This window comes from Cygnus atratus, chromosome 2 (genome assembly GCF_013377495.2).
Source record: "Cygnus atratus isolate AKBS03 ecotype Queensland, Australia chromosome 2, CAtr_DNAZoo_HiC_assembly, whole genome shotgun sequence".
NCBI classification, from domain to species: Eukaryota; Metazoa; Chordata; class Aves; order Anseriformes; family Anatidae; genus Cygnus; species Cygnus atratus.
The window spans coordinates 108,895,726-108,919,559 of record NC_066363.1 but is presented as its reverse complement, the minus strand read 5'-3'; the positions used below and the strand labels follow the sequence as shown (position 1 = coordinate 108,919,559).

General features: G+C 40.4%; 1 protein-coding gene across 4 annotated transcripts in view; it reads right to left on the bottom strand.

Moving 5' to 3' along the window:
• DLGAP1 (DLG associated protein 1) overlaps window positions 1–23,834 on the bottom strand; it is a 136,635-nt gene that overhangs the window by 14,632 nt on the left and 98,169 nt on the right. For all 4 annotated transcript variants that reach the window (XM_035564147.1, XM_035564148.1, XM_035564150.1 and 1 more), the window contains 2 exons: window positions 9,900–10,273; window positions 6,954–7,045 (listed from right to left, as the gene is read on the bottom strand). In XM_035564147.1, the coding sequence (XP_035420040.1) occupies window positions 6,954–7,045; window positions 9,900–10,273 (466 nt within the window). The remainder of the gene's footprint in view (window positions 1–6,953; window positions 7,046–9,899; window positions 10,274–23,834) is intronic.

Sequence of the window (23,834 nt, the reverse complement as noted above, 5' to 3'; positions counted from 1 at the left end):
TTCAAAAATCATGCACATGAGATTGATAAGAAAATAAAATCAATGTGTCCATTATCTATGTAATATTATACATTATATATATAAAGAAGGTAAGTACTTTTAGCCCAGCTAAGTATTTTGTATTGCTTCTTCATAACTGCTCATCGTAATTATGTACCTGCTAATTTCCTGCTTCTGCAAATACCAGTGCCAGCTCTCAGTTCTAGCACCCATTCCCAGTGCTAAGACCTTTTATTTTTTACATTCAATCCTTGGTCTCAAACCAGACTCTTTTCCACAAAAGTTAATGTTCTCAGTTGCTGTCCATGTTACCCTCATCATGATGTCTGCTACCCTGTAGATAGCTTCCTTTCATCTTGCATTACTTCCATATGTTGGAGCCTTTGAGGGCAGAGAGCAAACCCTGTGAGACTGCAGAAAAGCCAGGAAGGGTGAAGGCATAAGCATGGGAAAGAGAAGGTTTGGGGGTTTGTGTTTGAGTGTTTTTTTCTTTAAGTAAGCAGCACCCCAAATTCTGCAGTCCAAGGAATCTGAGGTGGCGAGGCAGAGAGAGGAGCAGAGGGATATATGAGGAGTAAGAGACACCTAATGCAGTGTAGGAGGTGGCAAGTGAGAGCAAGTGTGACAGGCAGTAAATTGTGGTAGGAAATGAGTGGAAAATCAGCAGGCAAATAATTATAGATAGTCGGGGTAGCTCTAGAAACTGATATGCTGAGGAACACAGGAAAAATGCAAGTGAGGCAGATATCTGTCTTGCCCCATGATGGAAGGAGATAAAGAAGGTAGAACCATAGAAGTAATTGACACAGATGTTACTTAAGTCAATAATATTTAGAATTAACATAGTTTTGAATTGAGTGGGGACAGATTCCCAACCCTTCTTACTAATCCAGGATGCCACCACACTCAGGCAGCTGATAATACAGTCTGAATTTGTTCGCAGTCTCACATTTACTCTTGAAACCAGTGTTAGGACCCATTTCTCTGTGATATTTTGGCTGTTTTGCCCTCATCAGTGCTGTTTTTAGCTTGAGTTTGAGCAGCAGTGAAAATGTTGGTGACAGCAGAGCTGGATGCTGAGAACTATTTCACTTCCCTTCATTTATATTCTATCTTCCACTGAAGAGTAACAGCTGATTAGACAAGTATGACTGACAGCACTTGGGCAAGTGTCTTTAGTCTGCAGCTGGGGAGGGAGCAGATGGAAGGATGCTGAGGGAGAATTTCAGGTGCTGTATACCTGATACATCCAGATACCTAAGGAACAGTGCAGCAGACTTCAGGGAGCACTGTATCAAGTCCTGCTGGTTGAAGATATTAATGGTGGCTGACGTAGGGCAAAGCAAAACAGGAGTCAGGAAAGGTTCTCCAGTTTAAAAAAAAAAAAAAAGAAAAAAAAAAAAGAAAGGACCAATTCCTCTGCAGAAGAAAGCCCAAAGTATCTTCTCAGCCAAACTGGTCCTGGAAAACTTTAACAAATAGATTGTATTTTTTTATAATGGTCTAGAATAAAAAAAAAAAAAAAAGAATAAATAAAAAAAATGCAGCAGCTGCTGCTTGCAGTTCTTTAGCTCTTTTGAAATGTGGTTGTTAAGTGACACAAAAGCCATGGCTATGTTGCTGCAGTTTTGCATGATACACATCAGCAAACTGAAAAATATGGAGTGAGCAGAACTCTGCAGCTTGGCAGTATTTATCCTTCGACAAACAGAGCGAAGCATTCTGCTATGGACCGATACAGCAGAAAAAGTTCAAAAGGGAGGACAAGGATAATTGGCGATAAGGTATGGCTCCCATAGGAGGAAAGACACTTCTTGGTTTAGAAAAGAGATGGCTGAGGAGGGCTATGAGAGTGCGATGAAATCCTGACTAGGTGACATTTCACCATTTCTGAGGGCAAGAACTGCAGGGAGGAAGGTAGCTGGTTGTAAGGCTTAGAGGCCCGAAGATTTAAATCTAGCAAAAATAAAGTACTTCTTCACACAGTGTGTAATTGTAATTAAGTACCGCTTATACACACCCTTCACACTTTTCCTTTGCACACTTTCCTTTATAATTTTCCTGAGTATCTGCTACCCGTCCTTGGCAATGAAAGCTGTTAGACTGGTATTAATGGTTAGAAAGACTTGAACTTTAGGCTGACTTTACAGTGAAAAGCTTTTGGTCCAGACTACGTCAGTTTTTAAAAAAACTGCTTGAAATTTGGCCACCAACCTGACCCTTATCCCCATCACTGAAGTGCATGCTTGCACACTCACACACACACTAATGTGTGCCCATCCTGGCACCATGCTCACACAGGATCTCTTTTTAGTCATTAATCTGGATTTGCCAAGAGCCAAGGCATTACTACAGTGTCCTCTTCCACACCTTCCAGGGTGAGAAAAGCAGGAGAAAAGCAATGCCCATAATCCATCTCCCTCCATGGAGCCTGGATCCTTCTCCATGACCCTACCTCTACATTCACTCCTGCTCTTGCTTTCTGCAGTGCCGTAGATTGTGATTTGCTCCTGTTTTAGATGACCATTTATAGTTTCAGAGAACACCCTGGCTTTTCAGCCTACACCAAATCCCAAACGTGAAAAACATTGAGGTCTACTTGCCAAGAGGATGTACTGCTGGAGGCACTACATTTCAAAGCTTTCAGGAGTATACTCTTACTGGGTTCATTATGAGCTAGTACCACCAAAACCAGACTCTGCTCAACAAATAAAACAGAATGACCTACTTTCTTTTGCCTTTGTTTTATCTATATTATAGTATGCTACAGGCTTGCTTGACAGATTCTTGGCAGTGGATTGTGTAACCTATCTGTCTTCAAAAGAAAAACAACTTGGCAATAGAATATAGCATCAGTTCAAAATTAAAAAAATACTCCCAAGGAAATGTATGCTGAATGACATGGAAATATGGGAAGGCACCCATTATCTGCCTACCTCCAGCACTTCTACATAAGCCACCTAACAGATGGTAATCTTAGCCTCTGACATAGTTTCCTTGTTCACTTCCAGGATGTTTTACTCTTGCGACATACCATTTGTGTCCCACATGTGCCCTTTTTGTTTTGCTCTCACTTAAAGCTCCTTACCACAGGAGAGCTGCTGAAGCTAACACTTAAATTTTCATTGTCTCTACACATACAAAACATTTACAGGTATACCTAAAAAAAAAAAAAAAAGGTTTTCAGAAATTGCTGGTAATTGTTAAAAACAGAGATTTCCTTCTTTCTCTGCTTTCAGGCTTGGTCCTTTTGTACTCACTTGTGCCCTGCAGGCACACGGTGTAATAATTACAGCTTCAGAGAACTACAGCAGATACCTGGCCTAAGGTGCAGAAAGCCATGAAACCTCAGACTGGATAAACCAGTATGGAGAGCAACACTAGATGTGTTTTGAACAGCAACAACAGGGTCACTTGTTAGCATTTGACTCTCTGCTCCTAAATGTTCTTTTGCTTTCTTTTGAAAAACATGTTTATATTTCATCTCCAATAACTTATTTCTTTCCTAAACAAACAAACAAACAAAAAACACAAAACCCAGAAAAGATGTCGGTTCCAAATCAGCTGACCCATGGCAAGTGTCAGTGGCTCGTACATTAGATTAAACCTGCCTCACTCTACCTATTGGTTATATTCTTTCTTGTTGTGGGTTTGTCTGTTAAGGTGGCAGCCACCCTCAGCAAAACAAAACAAAACATCCTTCTGATGGCAGGATCTTTGGCCATATATCTCCAAGCTACAATCTCATGTTCTTTGCTCTACACCACTCCCTCTCCCACTAACATAGGCTTTTTTCATCACTAAGAGTCTTAACGGGGAAAGTATAATCCTTTATTATTGTTTCATGTTACCAAAATCCTATAGAATTTCTCAGTGGAATGGTTTCCATTGTGGAGAATGCATGCAGCCACAAAATGCTGCAGACCAAAATCAAGGAAATATCAGTCCCAGTTTAATTTAGCTAAAATACAGATTTGAAGGTCATGCCCTAATAACTGGAGAGTTAAGAAGTTTGAATTAGAGCTTATGATTGGCCCATTGTGCAGGGAATACCCTAAAACTTGTGTATTTTTTTGTCAGGACAAAAAGTCAATACAAACAAAAACCTAAATAAGAAAAGAGAAAAATATGGCTTTATACAGTAACAAAAGCCAAAGAAAGAAGTATTTTTTTTTTTTTATTTCCCTGAAGACACAGAAGAGGTGTTCTTTTTTTTTTTTTTAAATATTAACTTATCACCACTTCAAAACATTTCATTTTATATGGTGTGGTGTACCACACTTTACACCACACCAAAAGGCAGGGACACCTTCCCCCAGACCCACAGAAGCCAGAGAAAGTGGAGGAGGTGCGTGCATACATGCACCCATGGTCTTAGTCTCCTATGACTGTGTCCTTAGTTCATAAACTAACATTGTTTCAGCATTCATAAATTCTTGTGATGGCAAACCAAGTACAATAACCAGCTGATAGTACAACTAGGAGCAATGAGCAAGGTAATTTTGGGGGTAAGGATGTAAGGGGAGGGAATCTGGGGGCACACATGGTAAAATGCCAGAGACTGAAAGTAATTAAAGAGGTATGGAACTGAGAGCTGAAGGGGTGTGCCCCTTGTTCAATAAGGATATATGTGTGCTAATTGGCCTGGCACAATATATTGCTTCTTCTTTTCTGGTTCAGTAGAAACAGTTGACTCCCAACAATTCAATTGTCTTCTGTAAGTGAAGAATGGAAGGTGGTCCCTCAAGGTCAACAAGGAGTCCCAGGTAGAGAGAAAGGACAAACTGAAGTGGAAGCGCCCTGAGCCTTGTTAGAAATACCTTTAAAAGCTGCCTCTAGAAGGGATGGGTCATGTGAAGAAAGGGGTGGAACATTTTGTTTGGGGTTTTGTTAGCATCATGAGGGAGATCAGGTGAGAGATAAGAGTAACAGCAGGAAGATCATGAGGTCACTGTTGAAAGAAATGCGTACTTTTTTTTTTTTTTTTTTTCCCCCAGGAGAAGGACTGGACCATGGTACTCTGTAAATGCTAGAAATCTTAAAGCTGCATTTAGGGAATGGATATGAAAAGGAGAATTGAGAGCAGACAGAATAAAGAACGGAGGATAAGATGAACAGCAGTGATGGATCAAGTTATAATATGATCAGGTAGTGGTAGGCACATTTATCCCTTGAGCAGTGCAAGAGGAGGAGGATTCAGAGTCATTTGTCTTGGCAGGAAGCCCAGGTTGCAGAGAGTGAAGGGCTAATGAAAGGTCTGAGCCGAGGTGGAAGATGGAAGAGATATACTGTGCTCCAAAGATGCTCTGGTTTTGAGCCACTTGGATCAAGAAATGGAGGCAAAATCTTTTGCTCGCTTGGTCCAAGCACAGAAGCAGGAATAATTAAAAGGACGTAAGGAGGTAAGACTCCTTAGGGCAAGAATGACTGTCACGTTAGGTGAGGGAAAGGGGGAGGAAAGAACAGGAAGCTAAGAAGAGGAGTGAAACAAATTTTGTACGGTAGGCTTTTGGTGCATTAAGCAAAGAGATTTCCTGCTTTAGAGCAGCGCGCTTAATAGCTTTGACTGGCACGAAAACATGATCAATTTACTGTATTTATATCATTTGCTGTGTCATTGTTCTTTTTTTAGTTTATGTTTATTTAACATTTCTGAATCTTGGAATATTTTTTTAAACACTCATTTGTCATGGATTCAATTCGGTAGAGCTTTTCGGAGGTTCTGCAGTTGTTACGGTGCAGGGGCAAGGAGGAAGGCACTGTATTTACAATTCCATTCCTGTAACAGATAATCAATACATTGTGCTTTGCTGTGTTAAAAAATAAAAATAAAAAAGGAGTGTGAGTGCCAAACTGTGCTGATAAACCCTTTGTTTCTTAAGTACACTCATTTTCTGAGGATTAAGGGCTGTCCTTTATCTGCCTGTCCACTTCTGAAAGTCCATGATAGATTGCTGCTTGTTCATCTGCTCCCAACACCAGCAACCTCAACTTTATCTGCAAGAAATGCCCCCAACACAGCTGCCACGAGGCAATGCAGAAATAATGCTTCCTCAGGGCAGACCTTCACAGACGAATCTTACCTTTTTCTCTGCAGCAATAAAAACAGCAATAGAGAGAGGACTTTGGAAGTAAGGTATTTACAAACAGCCTTTTTTTTTTTTTTGTGGTGGTGGTGGTGAGGGAGGGTTGGGCTTTTGGGGTAGTTATTGCCTTTGTGCTCAGGCTGAAGGGAAATGGTCCTTCAGCATCTATTCTAATGTGCTCATTTATCTAGTGCTAGAAGAGCTGTGGGTAAATGGGGCTGAGGTCTAAGGCATAAAGAAATGTCTGCCAGAAAGAGATGTTTTAGCAGGTTAATGAGGAACTTGGTAACAGCCTGACAGGGTCATTGCAAATCACATTTCTTTTTTACTGAAATTACTTTAGCCTTTTGAAGCCACAGGAAAATACTCTGCTACTTTACAGAGAGATTTCACTGAATTTAAAATAGTGTAGATAACATGTTATTTTTTGAGTATTTTTAGTAGATGTACAGGGGGAACAAAAAGGCATGAAAATGTACATCTCCTCTAACCAACGCCACAGCCAGCTGGCCAGGGGAGGGCTGAGGGCCCAAATGCTGTCAGCTCAGGTTTGCTGCACCCAGGTTTTCTCAGGAGAGGCTGCAAGGTGCCCCTTCTCTTGCTGAAAAGCAATAGTGCCCCGTGGCTGCTCCTGTGCCATGCTATAGCCAGGCGTGAGCAAAACTTCTCTGGTTCTTCTACTGCTCCTGAAAAAAACACCTCTGAGAAACAAGAGCCATAACATTTGTAAGCCTCAGCTTCTCAGCTGGATGACCTAATGATTCAGTGGGGAAGCAGGTTTATGTTGCCATGCAGGAACTGGGACTCTTAAAAATTAATTGTGGCACAACTGTTTACTTTAGGAAAACATTATTAACTTTCACTCACCATTTCTCCTCTTCAACTTGAACTCCTATGGACTGGAACTTACTAGTTGCTTTGTTTTCACCTGATTTGGCAGATTCTTCAGCACCATCAACCTTAAAAAGCAAAACAAAAAACAACAAAGCACCGCAGCTCATTAGAATGTATTTTGGCAGAGATATCACCTGGCCACTTACAATTTGTATGCACGATCACTACTAAGTGTCTGCGCATATGGCTTGTACCATAACTACCTTCTTCCACTTGGATAGCTTATCTCTGGTATGCAGTTTCTGTTCATATTAGTGAACATTACTCATTCTTGTTAATCTGTAAAGAATTTCTGTTAAGACAATGTTAGGCCTGAGAAATGCAGGTGGGGTTTATCCAGTATTTTGTGGAGACTGGATGCTCAGATTTGCCAGAGCCTCTGAGCAGCTGGTACTCCGTATGCTGTGCTGCACCATTTGTTTGATTTCACCTGTTAGTTTGTACCTGCATGCATAGGTAAGTGTCAAAATGATGAGTTTACTTTGTTTAAATGTCAGTGTACTGAATCAGAGCACTGTACAGGTAGGATATGAAGAAAGTAGATGCAGCTATCAGAGGCATTTTCTCTGCTGCTCTACTGTGCAGACAGGAGGTCCCCAGGAGCACAAGCAGGAACTTTATATTGCCTCTTTGAGAACCAATGGTATGGCATTAAAGTTTAACCATGGATGTACCTTTGAGCAAAATCACAAACTTCTGGGTTCACTCAGTGTAGTTCCTAAGTCCCAGTGCTGTATATGAGATTGCTAGTCATACCCCCCCCAAAAAAAAAAAAAAAAAAAGCCAGCATGCAGCAAGTTTGGACCACAGTGACCTGTGAACCTACTCCAACCCCAGATGTACAAGATCTCCAGGTGTAGCTAGCATCTCCTCTGCTGGCTTGCTGTTGAGAGCAAATTTAACAGTCCTGTGCAGGAAATGTGATCAAGGAGTTTCAGAACTGTTCAGTGAAGTAAAGTACTTACTTGATGCTGAGGCTTTTGGGGAGCTAATTCCACCTTAAATGACATAACTGACACAGAGAGTTAACCTTTTTGATGGTAGGGTTTTTCTTTGTTTTACTTTGCTTGTTTGTTCAACAGATTTACAGCAAAGGCTTGTAGTGACCTAAGAGCAACCGAGAGGTGCAGAGGACACACCAGGAGGTTCACCACAAGTGCATGTTCGGTTTATTTATTACAGGAGGAGGCAAACCTCAGTCTAAGGTGGCTTGCACTGCTCTACAGAGATAGGCCAAACTATAATGAAGATGTTTACCTGCTCTGAGTTCAGTCTAAGGCTGAGTGAGGCTCCCATTGCATTCAGGAGAGGGAGGCTGACCAAGCCTTTCATGTACGGGTTGTGACTATGCATGTCAGCTCTAAGTTTCAGAATTTTAGCAGGAGATTTTCAAATGCTTGAACAGTGTTTGGGACTATGTTTTCCTCAAATGCCAGGAAACGGGGTCTCCTGTGACTCTCAAAAGCTGCATTCTTTACTTGCAGCAACACTACCTTCGGAAGAGACAGCTGGGAAATGGTGTCTTAAGAACCCTGGTTCACGTTACAGCTGCTCATTTGGGCTTCTGCAAATGTGGAAATTATTTCTTTCTACCTGTTACTTTGTCCGCAAAGGGTCTTTGTTGCTTTGTTCAGTGAAAGGAGGGATCACAACAATAACAGAGAGCCTTTGCCTTGGCTGGGCATGGGAATAAGAAATTTCCTTTATCCTTATCCCACCTGGATCTTGCTCCTGTGTTTAACACTGAACTTTCAGAAGTCCTTCTTTCAGAATATATCCAAAACAAATGACTGTGAAGCATAGAAAGAGTACAAAAAGCCAGTAAACTGATCCCATAGGCAATAGTTAACCATTGCCCTCCCAAGAAGAAGTAAGAGGTAAGTAAAGACACCACTTCTGCAGGAGCTGCCCCTGGGATGACATAGTTCTGCTCAGCGCCTCCCATCTCATCAGGCAGATGTAGAGATTTCATGGTAAATTCTTAGGCTTTGCAAATCAGATAAGCCTGTCCAGGCACAGAGGAGGTTGTAAACACAATCTCCATCTGCATGAAAAAATACCATTTTTTCTTGAGAAGGCTAATAAGCTGTGGATTGCTATTCTGCTTGCTTGGGACTCATCTCCCATCAAAACCTGTGCTGATTCTCACTTGATTGTAAATTCAAGTACTTTGGTGCAAGAGCTAATCCTGCAAGCAGATAGTTGGCCTTCTATGCACATTCTTTTTTTTCTTTTTTTTTTTTTTGGAGGGGGGAGTAGGGGTGGGTATGGGAAAGATTAATTAAGATAGCAGATTAAATTGGTCTAGTTTATTTGCTCTTCTCCTTTTTGTAAATACAAGTGAACTTTGGCAGGGTTAGTTTTCTTGTTTCATTCCACTAGAGGTAAAAAAAAAAAAAAAAAAGTGTAATTTTCTTTAACAAGGGCAAATCAGAAGGAACTTATCCTCTGCTCTTGAGGCTGAGATAGGAACAATGCTGCCTCATTCAAGTGGCCACCAGTCATTACGAAATGCATGAATAAGCAGTGACAATTAATTCAGTGAGGCTGGACAAAAATATTTTTGGGGTGATAGTGTAATGTAAATCATTGTTTTACACATTCCCTTTCAATGATTTAACTCATGCCTTTCTGACCCCTGCTGTGTTATGATTCATAGATTAGTGCTCATGTGTGTAATTTAACAGAGCTGAATAACAAGCAGCAAGGAGACTTAAACAAATCCTCACATCTGATGTTTTTATGATAAATTAGTAAAACATCATTAGTACCATGTGGCATGATTAAGCTGCTGGAAATTCTACATAGGCACCTGTCAGGAAAACAAGAAAAATACACGAAACATTGTATAACAGGCAGTAAAACAAATGTAGAAACCCCAAACAATGGTGCACATATAATCCAAGTCGTGCACCGTACCTGTATTCCAATAGATAAGCATCTGTTTTTCTTGAAGTGGTCCTTCTTTCTGTCCTCTACTGCAACAGTGGCAATGGTTGTGGTGGTGGTGACGGTGGCAGTATTGTTTCCTACGTGTTGACTTGCTGGGCCATGGATCTGCGCGTTAGCAGCTTCAATGGCAGCTGTTAGTGCCTTCATACTGTCCAAGCTCTCTGTGGAGTTGCTAAGTCCAGACTGACTGATGATATCTCCCCTCTGTCCATGCCCATCCATGTATGCATCCTGGGCAGACTCCGTGCTGCTCTGGGCTGTGATGGAAATAAATGGTTTGGTGGTTGTTCTCGGTGGGACTGGAGGCGGTGTCTTCTTATAGGTGGTAATGCAGGATGACACTGGAAAAAAACATATGAGGGTTCTTGATTTGTTGACGTTGCAGGGGAAAATGTATGCAAATATGATCTCAAGACACCAGTAAGCATGGTCAGAACAGAGGTAAGGAGAATACTGTTAGCCAAAGAGCCGCCAGAAGCTCCAGCGACAGCATTATGGAAATACCTCACTTATCAGAGTCCTCTGCTCATGTTGATGTGAATGGCAGAATTGACAGTAGAGGGGAAAGAAAAGGTCTATTTGCCAAGTTCCTCCTTAGCCTTTTAGGACTGTGTTCTCCAGCCTGTTTTCTGCTAACTCTTCTAAGTCAGCCAGTGAGTGAACAAGTCATTCCACCAAAATGTATGTTCTGGGCATAGCTTCCAGACAGGACACACAAGGATCAGTCTCCAATCACATAACCAGCTAATCTGTACTTCATGCAGTTTTATTGCAATTTTTTTTTCTCTCTCTACCCTGTCCCACTGTATTTCCTTATACATTTATTTATTAAATAATTTTAAAACTACGTTTCTTTGTTCAGAGGCACATCCCAAAGCTATCCTAAGTAAAAGACTGTTAACACTCGTCATGCTTGAACTTGTGTGTTTCATGCCATAAAATGCCTCACTTGTTGCACAGACTTCTCAGATACTTTGAAATGTTTTGTAAGCTGTGGAGGGCATGTTTAAAACAACATTTTGCTGCTGATAAGTCTCATAATAAATGTAACATTTTGTTTCTAGGAAAAATGCTTAATTTTACACAAAAGGAGTTAATGTAATGAAGTCAATGGCTAAAGCCTGTCAGTGGGACTACTTAAAGGAAAGCATAAGTATAAATGTTTGCAGTAAGAGACACTCAAAAAAAGTTTATAAGGACTCCTCTTCATATTTTGAAGGTCATTGTAAATGCTTCTATATGGATTTAGAAGTATAGTTTGAGGTTCCCACATTAGAAACTATTGGCTGGTGTATACAGAATTACATGCAGAAAGCACTTCATGGAGATAAAAACATCTTAATTTAAGGGATAGTTGGCAGCTCTGCATTGCTGAAGTCCTGGAATGCTTTCAAATGAGGAAAGAAAGTCCATTAAGAACAAAAAAACAATGATATGTTCTATTTTTTAAGCAAATAAATGCAGGCATTAACCTGTGCAAAGTTCAGACACAAACACGTTAACATAAATTCTTATTAACAGTAATCATATGGCAAGAAATGATTCATTTTAACTGGCAGACGTCTATGCCACCCACATAAAAGGTAAGTCTGCTACAGCTGTTCTGCTCTCTGTTTGCACTGTACGTGCTTGTTGAGCCAGAAGCCATTATGGTATTAATTTGACTAGCTCAGATCCATATGCCTCATATCTCCCGATACCTGCATGAATAGTTACAGTGTAAAAGGTGTTTCCAGGGCATGAAATCACACAAGGTTTTTTTATAAGGATTCTGGTGTAAGTTTCTGATAACATGTCCGAGCCCATGTTAAACACGTTAAATGCTAATGGAAAGAGTATTTTGCTAAGGTAGTGAGGGTTTTGAAGCTATGATTCACTTCTGAAGAATCAAACAGAAACCACAGCATCTTGGAGAGAATAGATGGCTAAAAATGAACTTGTCAAATTTTGACTCCTGGGAAGTGAATAGTTTATAGAGGTTAAAGGTGCTTTTTTAATGTGCTTATGAAAAAAGGCATCTATGGAACTAACAGGAAGGATGACAATTTTACAAAGAAGGTTGTGAATTTTGTGTAGTTCTTCATGGGTTTGGATGCTGCCAAAAAGCCCTTGTTGTGACTGTGCACATTCAGGTAAATCATCTGTTCTTGCTGCAGAATTACGGAGAATTGCGGAGGCTGCTGCTGGGTGATGGGATCCCAGAAATGACCCAAGTGGCTCATGGTCTGGAGAAATGTTCTCTGAGTGATGGAGATGCGAAATGAAACTCACCACTGAAGAATTCAAAGCTTATAACTGCACACTCATATACCCAGGTAATACTGTGGTGATCCTGTTCCAAACTTACCTAGTAGAGGTTTGTGTGCCATGCTACGTTGCAATTCAGCAAAGTATTAATTGCCTCATTTAAAATATCATTGGTAAGGTCATTGTGGAACTACTGAGGAGACAGCAGCACCTTCAGGACATCCCTGCAAGGCAGGTACGTATCATTTATCCTACTTAGCAGACAGGGAAATGATAATGAGACCCCCAAAGTGCTCTTAAGTCGGAGAGAGGGCTTTTAAAATAAAAAGCAAGCCTTAACATGGCTAGTCCCCACATCGCTGGTCATCCCCAACAAGTGAGACAGTCAATAGCAACTGTTCATCGACAGCTACCCAGCACTTTGGACACTGCAGTACAAACACAGAAACCCCCGATTAAGATGTCTTTCATTCTGTTGGTAAATGCACCCGACGAGGAGCCTAATCCACACGGCAGTGAAAGATGTTTGCACTCAGCTAATTAAGTCTGAAGTTATTCTTAAGAGGGGGAGACGATTGACAAGTCATAGGGTGAAATTGTAAAGAGAAACAGCGAACGTTGTTTCAGCAAGTCAAAACAAATCCTTGGTTTCCTGGAGTCACGCAGCACGTACTGTACGGCTCCGGAGAAGCAGAGTGTGCAACTCATAAAAGAACCCCAGGCACTTCATTACTGGAAACGATGCAAGCTCCTGCCACTCCTTGGCAGGAACGACAACAAAACAATGCTCGGGCTGCAGTCGGAGGCAGCTGCTCGCTCAGCGTCGGAGCTGGCTGCACCCTCCCAGCGGCTGGAGCACTGCAACGAAAAGGATTTGGTGCATCAGGTTTCTCCAGGGCTCTTTCAAGAGCCCAGCAACGTGTGACATGGCCACCTGAAGGACCTGACAGGTTTTCAACTGGCTACGGTGCTTTCAACGCTAAGATGCTTGAAGAAGAATGGGAGTACTCTCCAAGGAAAAGGACAAAACCTTGGTGCTCACGTTGGAGGTCAGAGCGTTTGGTGGGTGCAGGAAGAGGACCTCGCCTTGTGCTCTGTCCCTGCAGGCAAGGGGGAAACGCTTCCATTCAGCTCCGGAGGGGGACTGCTGTGTGGGAGGATGCTGATGGAGAAGATTACAGGATCACGGGATGCGCAGAGAAGATAGGGAAATCCTCACTTCACACACAGGGAACGTTCAAGGGGTTTTGCACTTGAAAGTTAGTTTAATTCACATCAGGAAGTGAATTTAAAGGGCTCTAAAATTCCCTGATAAATACATTCTTGGACATGGATCAAGGAGCGAGGTTCTCTGCTCAGACTGATCTGACTGGAGAGTCGAGTCAAAGGAGTCTCATTTGTCATTATAATTGCTTAGGCATGGAGTTAATCAGAAATAACTTTTTCTTAATAGCAAACATGAATATGAATCCACAGTCTGTCACAATACAGAGTAGCTTTCTGTATTATTTTACGGAGCACACATGCTGCCAGAGCAGGTATACATTCCTCTCCTAGGACAAGGTTTGATCCAAGTTAAATCATATGCAAGAAAACTCTGACTCCCAAAGCACCTCGAGTCAGTCCCATCATTCCCAGCTCTACCGATCCACTTGTTAATGCTCTCCTTTCTGTTTTGATCTTTATCCTATTTCTGTGGCCTGCTTTTGGGTTACAGTTTAATCCCAAATACCTAGTGAAAAAAGCACTTTCTCCAGATTAGGAAAAAAAAAAAAGTCACGGTGTTTGTCCTCCTAGCCAGTATTTCCAAACAACTAGCTCATGAGAGAGGAATTTGGAACAGGGAGTGTCAACCACCCAGTTCAGAAGGAAGTCTAATGATAAAAAAAAAAATAATCCCAGATTGCATAATAATAAAGGCCTGAATTTGAATGTTTCATTGTAAGAGCACTTCAGTTGTTTAAACACGCTCGCTAGGGAGATGAGCCCTCAGGAACAAACACCAGCACGCAAACCCAGAGTTTTAGCTCAGTGGATGGGTGCTCAGGAGAACCCCAAGGCAGACTAACATTTGCAAAGAGATCAAACTCACACAGTGCTTTGAGCAGTTCAGGTGATGAGATATGTGAGCAACATCTTTCCATCTCTGATTTGGCAGGCTCATGTAAACGTGGTTAACGAATATAAGAATAAATGAGGGCGCAAATTTAAAGTCAATTAAAATAATGGCGCTTTCCTTGAGAAAAACGACTATTTCCACAGTTTGAAGAGAGCAGCAAAAGACACAGTGTGTACACAATTAAGTAATAAGGTACAAGGTAAAAGGTCCTCAACTGTGTATAGATGGACCTAATCCTACTGATTTAATGCCTGTTAAAACGGTATGTTACAGCAATATGCTCGCATCTCACACAGCTGCACCACAAAGCAGGGATGCAGGCACATCCTCGCAGAGCTGAGGCCTTGAGTTGCAGTCCCTGGGCTCCCCATGCAGAGGAGTGGGGCTTGATTTGGCTAGGTGCACTCAAATGGAGCTGTTACTCTCCTTATCATGCACTTATTTCTCTGCTTTGTTAAGGTTTGGTGGAGGTGTGAATGTTTGGAAATGGGGTTTTAGACTCTGCATTGTTTTTTGCACATGCAAAAAGTTGGTATGAAAATGGGGCATCTGTTTTCTTATAAAAAAGCCATTCTCAGGTAGCAGATGGCTTCTGAGGAAACAGAGATTTACCACTAAAACCAAACTGAAATAAAGATTTTTATAAGAAGTTCTAGACTGCCCGAGGGAGTAATACCAGAGTGAATTATGGATGTCATTATCCCAAATGAGAACTACTGAAATCTTTGTACCATGCCATCAGGACTTCTGCCAATGCCACACTTTTACCCTATCCCCACCACTGCCATGCCTTACATCTCAGCTGACAAAAGCCTAAGCTACACCGGTTTTGGAAACAGGCATAGCTGATAACTAAAACCCTGCAGAAAACTATACAAAGTATGTCAACTGTCTTCACTGCACACAGATGCAGCACAGCGTTAGGAGATAATACCCCAAGTACCCTCAGGTCTAAAAGCCTGTGCTGGTGGCCATTTCATAAGTTTGGACATTTTTGCTCCTAGGTAGGGTGCCTCCAGCTTTTCAGCTGGGTGCAGTAAGGGGGCTCCTGAAACCCACGACTGACCATGGCTCATCCAGTATCTCAAGTGAAATGGAGTTACAAAATCTGCATGTGCACAGTCACTGGATGACAGGTGAATACGCCTCTAGCAGATTTCTTTTTTTTCTCTTAATGACTGCTGCTGGAAGCTGCTGATGCCAGTCAGAAGTTTAATTGCTATCCCAGGAAAGCTGAATTAGTGCACAGAGAACAGGTGATGCAGCTGAAGGTGTCTGCTAAATGTTGTTTATCACTGTGATATTGCCACAAATTATGTATGCACAGACAAAATTCATTGCATGTGGGCTTCCTATGAGACCCACTTCAATTTTTGTACTGTGTAGCCACAGCTGAACTTCTCTATACATTAAAATTTACCATTATGCTAACGGTGCACAACTTCAGTAATTCAGCTCATTCGGCTTCAAAGCAGACAAGTCTGTAAACAGCTGAAGCTCTGGAAAAACATCTCACATAAGCTGATAGTCATTGCCCAAGTGGATAGTTGCTAGGATGGCTTGTAATATTTTACTATTAAAAAACATGATCTTCACTGGAGTCAAGCAATTAGGACTCAGCTTTAGATTTTCCAAAGACAGAATATGAGCATGTGCAAATCCTCCATCTCACTTCGGTTAACATGTAAGAGCCCTCTTGCCTTTTTACACCACCAAGTGACCAGCCGGAGGGGACGGCAGCAGCATTTGCTTCCAGCAGCTGTCTCCAGCAGCCAAAACTGCACGGTGCCTGAGGAGATGGTGCTTTACTGAAGGGCTTGATCCGGGCTGTTGGCCAATGTGATGCGATGCTGTTAGGTACCCATCAACAACACAGGAACAGTAACTCAAATTGAAACTCAGGCTGAGAGGAAAATCAGAAGTGAAACTATTTTGGCCTTGTCCTTAAACTCTGGCTACCAACTAAGCATCTGGAAAAACAACACCGGGAAACATGTAGGTAATATTATGATTCTGTCCCAGACAGATGCTCTCTGAGAGCTTCAGAGAGTCAAACTTCTTTAAAACAGTAATGGCAGAAGGTATCTGATACACAGATCAGCCTCTACATTCAGTGAAACATGCTGGAGAAGACTGAAAAAAAAAAAGAAAGAATAACTGTACAGCAGTGTGGTCTTTCTGAGTTAACATACAATTTGCCATCTCTTTTCATCTGCACAACATTTTTTTTTCTGAGAAAAAAACAGGGAACCGTTGTCTGATTTATAGCTTAAACTAAGTCTACTGCACTGTTAAAATGTTTTCTGCACTTAAATACTTCACCAAATCCTTCACACTCCCCTTTTTTTTCAGAGCAGTCACGGAAAACAAGAAGCATTAGAGTTTTAGATAAAAAGGAACACTAAAAATATTTTGTGTTTCAGAACTTGCATGCCATCAAATCACCATGGGGAGAAATTCATAAGCTTTCAGAATATCAATACATTTATCTTATAAAAAGCATCTATGGAAAACAGAGGAAACTATGTGAAATATGGTAGTTCATCCCACTAAGACCAAGGATGTGTAACAGTAAATAAATATAATAATAGGGAGCTTGATGAAATTGGGTCCCTTTCCCATATATTTTCCAGGAAGCAACTTCACTGCTACTTTGATATAACACTTTGTTATGTGTTATTGCAGCGCACTGAAATTCCAGAATTTGCATCCCTTTCCCTCTGGCAATACTGTTAATAAAGCAAAATGTTTTTTTAATTATTATTATTATTTAATGTGGAGTTGCACTAACCAAATACAGACATATATAGATAAGCAGCTATTTAAGTGAAAACACAATGTAAGAACCAAAGCCTGGATTTTCAGAAACGTGGAGGGTGTGTGTGTGTGTGTGTGTGTGTGAGACGAACTTTTTACAAGCATTTGTTCACCTGAGCTAGGAAAATTAAAATCAAAAGCTTCAAATCCAAACATACTCTGAAAAACTTACTATTTTTTTAAACTGTTGAGGAGCAGTTGAATGTAAAGACTTGGGCTGCAGATGCACACTGCAAGTTCTTGAGGCAAATCACTTAAAAACTTGGCTCTTCTGAATTGGATCTGGGTTCTTGAAAAGCTGACCCAAGCTGTAAACGAACCTCATTTCCAGACTATACCAGTAGCTCATTCAGCAAGTAGTTACCCAGTGAGCCTACCAAAGTGGAACCCACATTTGCCATTCTGCTTCAGTATATTACTGTTGGTGGTATTTCTCAAAATTGTCATGTAATATTTGGAATGACTGGTTCTGGACACATTGGTGAACTCTTGTATATATAGTTTCCCTTTGCTTACAACTGGAATATTTAATATCTGAGTAGCCAATACACAGGAGACTTGAATCCTGTCAAACCTGGAGATACAACAGGGCAGGGGCATGGTCAGGACCAAGCCTACACGTTCCTAAAGCTCCCATGAAGCAAGGACTGTGCATTGAGCCCTCCCTTGCAGTTCACTGGGAAGCACAGCATTTTTTGTCCTTCCTGAACCTCTGCTGCCAGTCCTCAGACTGTGGCAGTGGAGTCAACCAGCAGTAAAGCAAGTTCAGCAGTCACTCATTTTAGGAGGACCTTGTCACAAATTTGATGGAGAAGTTGCAGGGTGAAGTTGCTCAGCTTTTGTCAAGTATGAGATGGGATTAGAGAATAATTAGGATTCTCCTTATCTCTTCCAAATCTGTGAATCCCAGAAACTAGCCTGTGAACCTTGAGGAGAATCAGGCAAGCCAATTATCTACAAGTAATCTGATCATGCAGCATTGAAGCTAGCTAGCTATTAACATAGTTGGACATCCCTCTTTTCAACATTACTGCAAGGATTTTGTTGTCACGGTCTTCATTGCAGCTAACTTTGAAAAGGCAGTATTTGGCTGGAGTATTGACACTACGAAGTGTGATTCCTGTCTGATGAAAAATGACTGTAAAAATTGTTCCCTCTTCCTCAGTCTGGAAATGCACCTTCTTTGTTTGCTGCTGATGTTAGCAAGAACACAAGCTTCTACGGGTTTTTACTCCCAGTGGTTTTCCAAATACTTAATAAACTTAAGGTAGGGTAAGCAGAATTCTGCATCATTGCACACATTGGCATCAAGCTGCTCTCACAGAATTTGATTAGTGATGCATCTAAATTGGCTTAGAAATCAATTAGTTTAAATTGCTGCAAATTCACCCCTGATGTGGACATGTTTATACGTGGATATGATTGAAAAGGTCTTTTTTATTAAAAAAAAAATAAATGCAGAGGATGTAAGAGTGATTCATTCGACAAATTTATCACAATTAACTTTATCAGTTCACTGATTTTAAATTGATCTCCTTTTACGCCATGGTGTTCAAACACGCTTCACCTTGTTATCAGTTACATCCACTTGAATCCACTGAACGCTGTACAGGTGTTAATTTAACCTGATGAAAATTTGTGAAGTTTAAAAGCCCTCTTTAACTTTCTCAGTCAAAATCTGTTGTCAGGGTTGCTCTGCTTGAATTCGCTTGTTCTTGAGTGGTTTGGTTACTTTTATACTTGGTATTACTTTGAAAGATACAGTAAAACAAGGAACTTTTCAAAGCTCTGCACTATAAAGCAGGTATATACATACAGGACAGTTATATTCCTTCAGTCATTATGGGACTGGTATATACAGCAAGCACAGAAATGTAGGTACACCAGTTTTGCACGTTATTCAACCCTAAGGCTGTTCAGAAGCTTTTAAGCAATCCAGAAAGTCATTGCTCTGACAAAGGTTATTCAGATGTGTGTAAAACAAGCGGTATGTTATGGAATTTACTATTTTTGGTATAGTAGCCATCTACATTATTAAGCAAACTACCTCACTGTGCTGATGAGCATAGGTTTTGCTTCCTCAGAGTGCAAAGCGCTTTGTCACCTGATCCAGCAAAGGACTTGAATCTCTTCAAGCTCCCATCTTAAAAAAACAAGCGTATACTTAAGCTTTTTTGGTCAGTCTTTGCCTGCATCAAGGCTTTTAGTGCCCTCTCAGTGTCTCAAAATTCTGCCTTTTAATTTGTTTTGAGAATTTTATTTTATGATGCTTGATATGCAAGATTGTATTAAATAGGTGAAGATTTAAAAGGTATTCAGATGACAGCAATAATGAAGGGCTACTGTGTTTTAATAAGATATAGGTAGCAAAGAAACTAGCACAAATGGCAAAGAAAATAAAAGTCAGTAAAAACTATAAGAAGAATGTGATAATAAAAGCAACATGAACAACATTTTTAGTTGCTGTAAATTGCCAGGAAACACCATAGGAATTGTTTTATATCCTTTTATTATCTATTTCAATGCAGTTGGTTATAGCTCAGAAGACCTACACAGGTTTAACAACACACTCTATTTTTCTTATAGAGAATTACTAATAAAAATAGAAAACCAACATTTAGGAAGGAAAGTATCACCTAGATATTGAGCAAGAATATCTGTTCAGCCAGGGGAGTACCGACTTGTTTTTACGTAATCAGTACTACTTTCTTCAGCAAACTTACTGTACTTGGGGTGTTACCCAAAACCAAAAGCAAGAGATGCTTGCAGCAGGAAGAAGGAATGAGAGAGGGAAAGTTATGACTAAAACCACAGTCTGGGCAAAAGAGTAACTTGTCACCTGAGACAGAGAGTTATGACCCAGCTGAAAAATTTTGTCTCCCTTGTGGTCTGGGCAAGGTTATCAGATGACCTGTTGGAAGTCATCTGTGCGGGGCAGATCTAGCACTGTGGGGTAAATCCAATCCACTGTCAAATAAGGAGTAAATGTAGACAAGGGGTTTACACAAGAAATTATACCTATCTTTGGTCTAATTTCAGGTAAAATAGCAAAACTGACTCAAGCCTGAGGACATAAACATTTTTCAAAACCTAGGAAAACAGAATAATTTGGTGAACAAGGCATGCTAAGAACATGTGTGAAATATGTATTCTCTGTTGAGAGTAATTAAAATCTACACCAAAACCTGGTTTCCATCTTCCCATCCTGCATTCAGATTAAGAAATTCTGACCTTGCTCAGTGACAGGCTCGAGGTCACAGTGGGTGACCTCAATCTTTTATCTATTTGGTCATTTTATGACAAGAGTTCTAGCTGATATTGCAACAAACCAGCTCAAAATACCAGATTGGCATGAAAAATTCCTATTGATCAGCCTGAATGTCTTCAGCACACAAACTGTTGACATCTCACGTGCAGTTCACCACAGCGCACAGATTATTGTAGAGTATACAGATGCATTTCAATAAATCTGAGGACAAAAATAATGTCTTATTGGGAGTCCTGAACTAGCAACAGGACAGCACCAATTCTCAGATATTTCAACAAATAAAGATGGTGGCCCTGACACACATGGATGTGGACAGACCAGGCTCAAGTTACTTGAGATGTGAGAGACATTCTCATTTTTCCACATATTTCTCTGCATTTATTAAAGAAATGCATGTAAAGGAAGCCTTGAAGAAGTTCTGATTCACAGTTTGTAGGAGATGTCAGACACAACATCCTTGGAGACACCAGCTGCACATCTGATGACCAACACCTTTTTTTTTTTTTTCTTTCTTACTCACTCTGACTTATTTAAAAATAAGTGAGTTTAGTAACAGTGGAAATTTTAAAACTTGAGAACACGATCCTGAAACCCTGCTGGCTGAATTCATGTCATAACATTCCAGTGGCAAAAGTCAGAAACTTATTTTACATAATTTCCACAATAACAAAGCAGCATTGCCTCAGTAAAGGACCAATGTGAGTAAACTTTTATCTCCCAAGCATAAGTAGGATTTATCTTTCTATTACAATTTCCTTTAGCTAGAGATTTTGAAATCAGTGCTCATGGTCTCAGCCTGGGATAAATCTCCCTTCTCCCTAGCTCCTAGACTACACAATAATTTTAACACTTCTTGCATTTTCATAATTGTAAAAAATTAAAGATGCATTTTGTGCTGTCTTAGTTAAAAGGTAAACCCAGGCCATCTATTTAGTATGCAAAGACAGAAAGCAAACACACCCACATGAGTTTTGACACTTCAAAGCATTCAGACCTTTTGAATCTCTCGACTACAGAAGTGCTCTCCAAAGATCACAAGGCCAATACAAAATCTCAGCAAACGCCAGCTAAGTGAATCCTGCAAATCCATATAATCTCACACGCACATTGCAAATCCTCCACACCTCAAAGCTCATAAGATGCAGTGAAGGGGCTGGATCAAATTTTTAACCAAAGCTCCATTTTTTTTTTCTACCCAAGCCTGAAAGGTCTTCTTTAACTATCCTTCTAATAAGACCCATTTATTGCACACACCTATTCCTCCTACAGATGGCATTTCTTTTGTAATCAAAATCTCAGCTGCGAAGACTTTGCTGGCTCACTGTGAATCAGAAGGTCACCTAAACCTCTACCTGAAGTTGCTCCCGCAGGCATATGGGATGTGAAAGAAAGGAAAAGAATCAGGTCTGAATCTTCATGTCCAAATGAGTTGATTAAAAAAAGAGAGAAACTGACACACATAGCTGTGAATGTTCCACAAAACCAAAGATGCTCAGCAGAGCAACACTCAATATAGTATAACTCAGGCTGTCCTGTTTGGCTATGCCCATACTGCTTTGCTTGCAAACCTTTATATGACCTCGATTTCTGTTTGCATGGGTGTTTGAAGATTGATTGTCTTAATACCAGCACCTTTATCTGCTGGTTAACATTGTTGAGAACGTATTTACTCATTATTTGTTTTTCACATCAAATTACAGAGTCTGAGCAGGATCACTGTCAAACACCAATCACCCAGAAAAAATGCAAATAATTGAAATGGACAGATGACAAATAATCCACAGGCCAGTGTCTGCCTTTCATTAATTGTTTGTTAACGAATGATAAATAAATACATGTGCAAAAATGAGGCCTGTTCACAAACAACTTGGTAACTGGGAAAAATTATAAATTCAAGATTAAAATCAGCTCCAGTGAGTAAATCAGCCAGCTCTTGTTACCAGCAATATTAATATTCTTTACTTTTTATCATATGGGATCTAAGAGGATATACAGGTTGTGCCTAGCTGTAGGTCACAGTGGTATCATCCACAGATAAACTGCACACAGCTGGGAGAAATATTTAGGGTTACTTGAACATTTTCCAGAAGAGCTATTATTATTATTATACATTTTGGAAGTGCTTTAAACTGAACCACTGCACCCTCGCTTTATTTGGGATTAAGGGTATCCAGAAGAATTCTGGAATAGCTGTAGTCCCTCTGGAGAATTTAAAGAGTTAGAGAAGATCTTGTTGAAGAGAGCAGGCTGCTGCACATTGAACCTACAGTCTTCTCCCATGGCTTTTGTCTGCTTTGGAGTCTATCAAGGTGCTAGGCAGGTCTCTTTGGCCCAACTAGGGTCAACTAGAGTAACACGGGCAATATTCAAGGTGCTTTGGCTGAATAACTTGGGTGAAGAAAACAGCAACAAAATGTGCACATGAACTGGCCTCTATCTAAAATGTCTGAGGGCACAGCCTTCCCTGCCTGCAGAATGATTGAAAAAGTGTGAACAATTAGACTTTAATGATTTCAAAGGTGGCTTATTACAACCACAATGTTATTCTTTTGTGTATAAAATTGCTGCCCAACCGATGTACACCAGGAGTGAAATCTACTAATAAAGGAAAAAGGGTCTTCCTCATAATTTTCCTGAATTTAGCACTTAGGACTGTGGATGAGTCATATTTTCCTTTTTATCCCATTCAGTTGACTTTTCTATACATGCCTTGAATGTGCTATGTATTAACAGCCAAGTAGGCCACTGCAGCAGTTTTCTTTGAGACTGGGAACCTGCTGATTTGACCTGTTTATCAAGAGAAAAGTGTCATCTCGACAGGATGAAATTGTTTTATATTTTTCCTCCCTATTTTCCTCTTCTGAGCAATTTCTTTTTAACCCCACGGTGTCAAGTAAAAAGTCACTGGTCTAGAGATTTATTTTTTTTTTTAATATTTGTACATAATTCAAGAAAAAATGTAGAAACAGTTTTCTTGATAAAAAAAAATTAAATTGTGAGGTTGGAAAAGCATACCTCTAATGATCTACATTTCATAACTTGCACATAACAAATGGCCTCAGGTCTGCTAAGCATGTTGGAGTCCTCCAGGACGGAAGGAACTATTCACTGTAATTTAAGCTAACGTTACAGTCAAAGAGCTTTCAGTATTAAGTGTCCTAAGCTTCTCTGAAATGCTCAAGAACTTTATTTTCCTCACTTCCAGTGGTACACGTTAAAAGGAAGATCTTATAGACTTTGCATCAGCCTGACTAAGGAGAAGTGAGCCAGCTGTACTCCCCTTTCCTCCATAAATTAGATGTTGTCAAAAGAAAAAAAAAAGGTTAAAAAAGCTTCTTTTCACATTCTTCAGACTTCTGCATGCTACTTACTGATCTTGGTCGAGAACTGAGCTTCCACAGCCTGCCATGTGTGAAATTCATACTACGTGACAATTTTAACATCAGTTGCA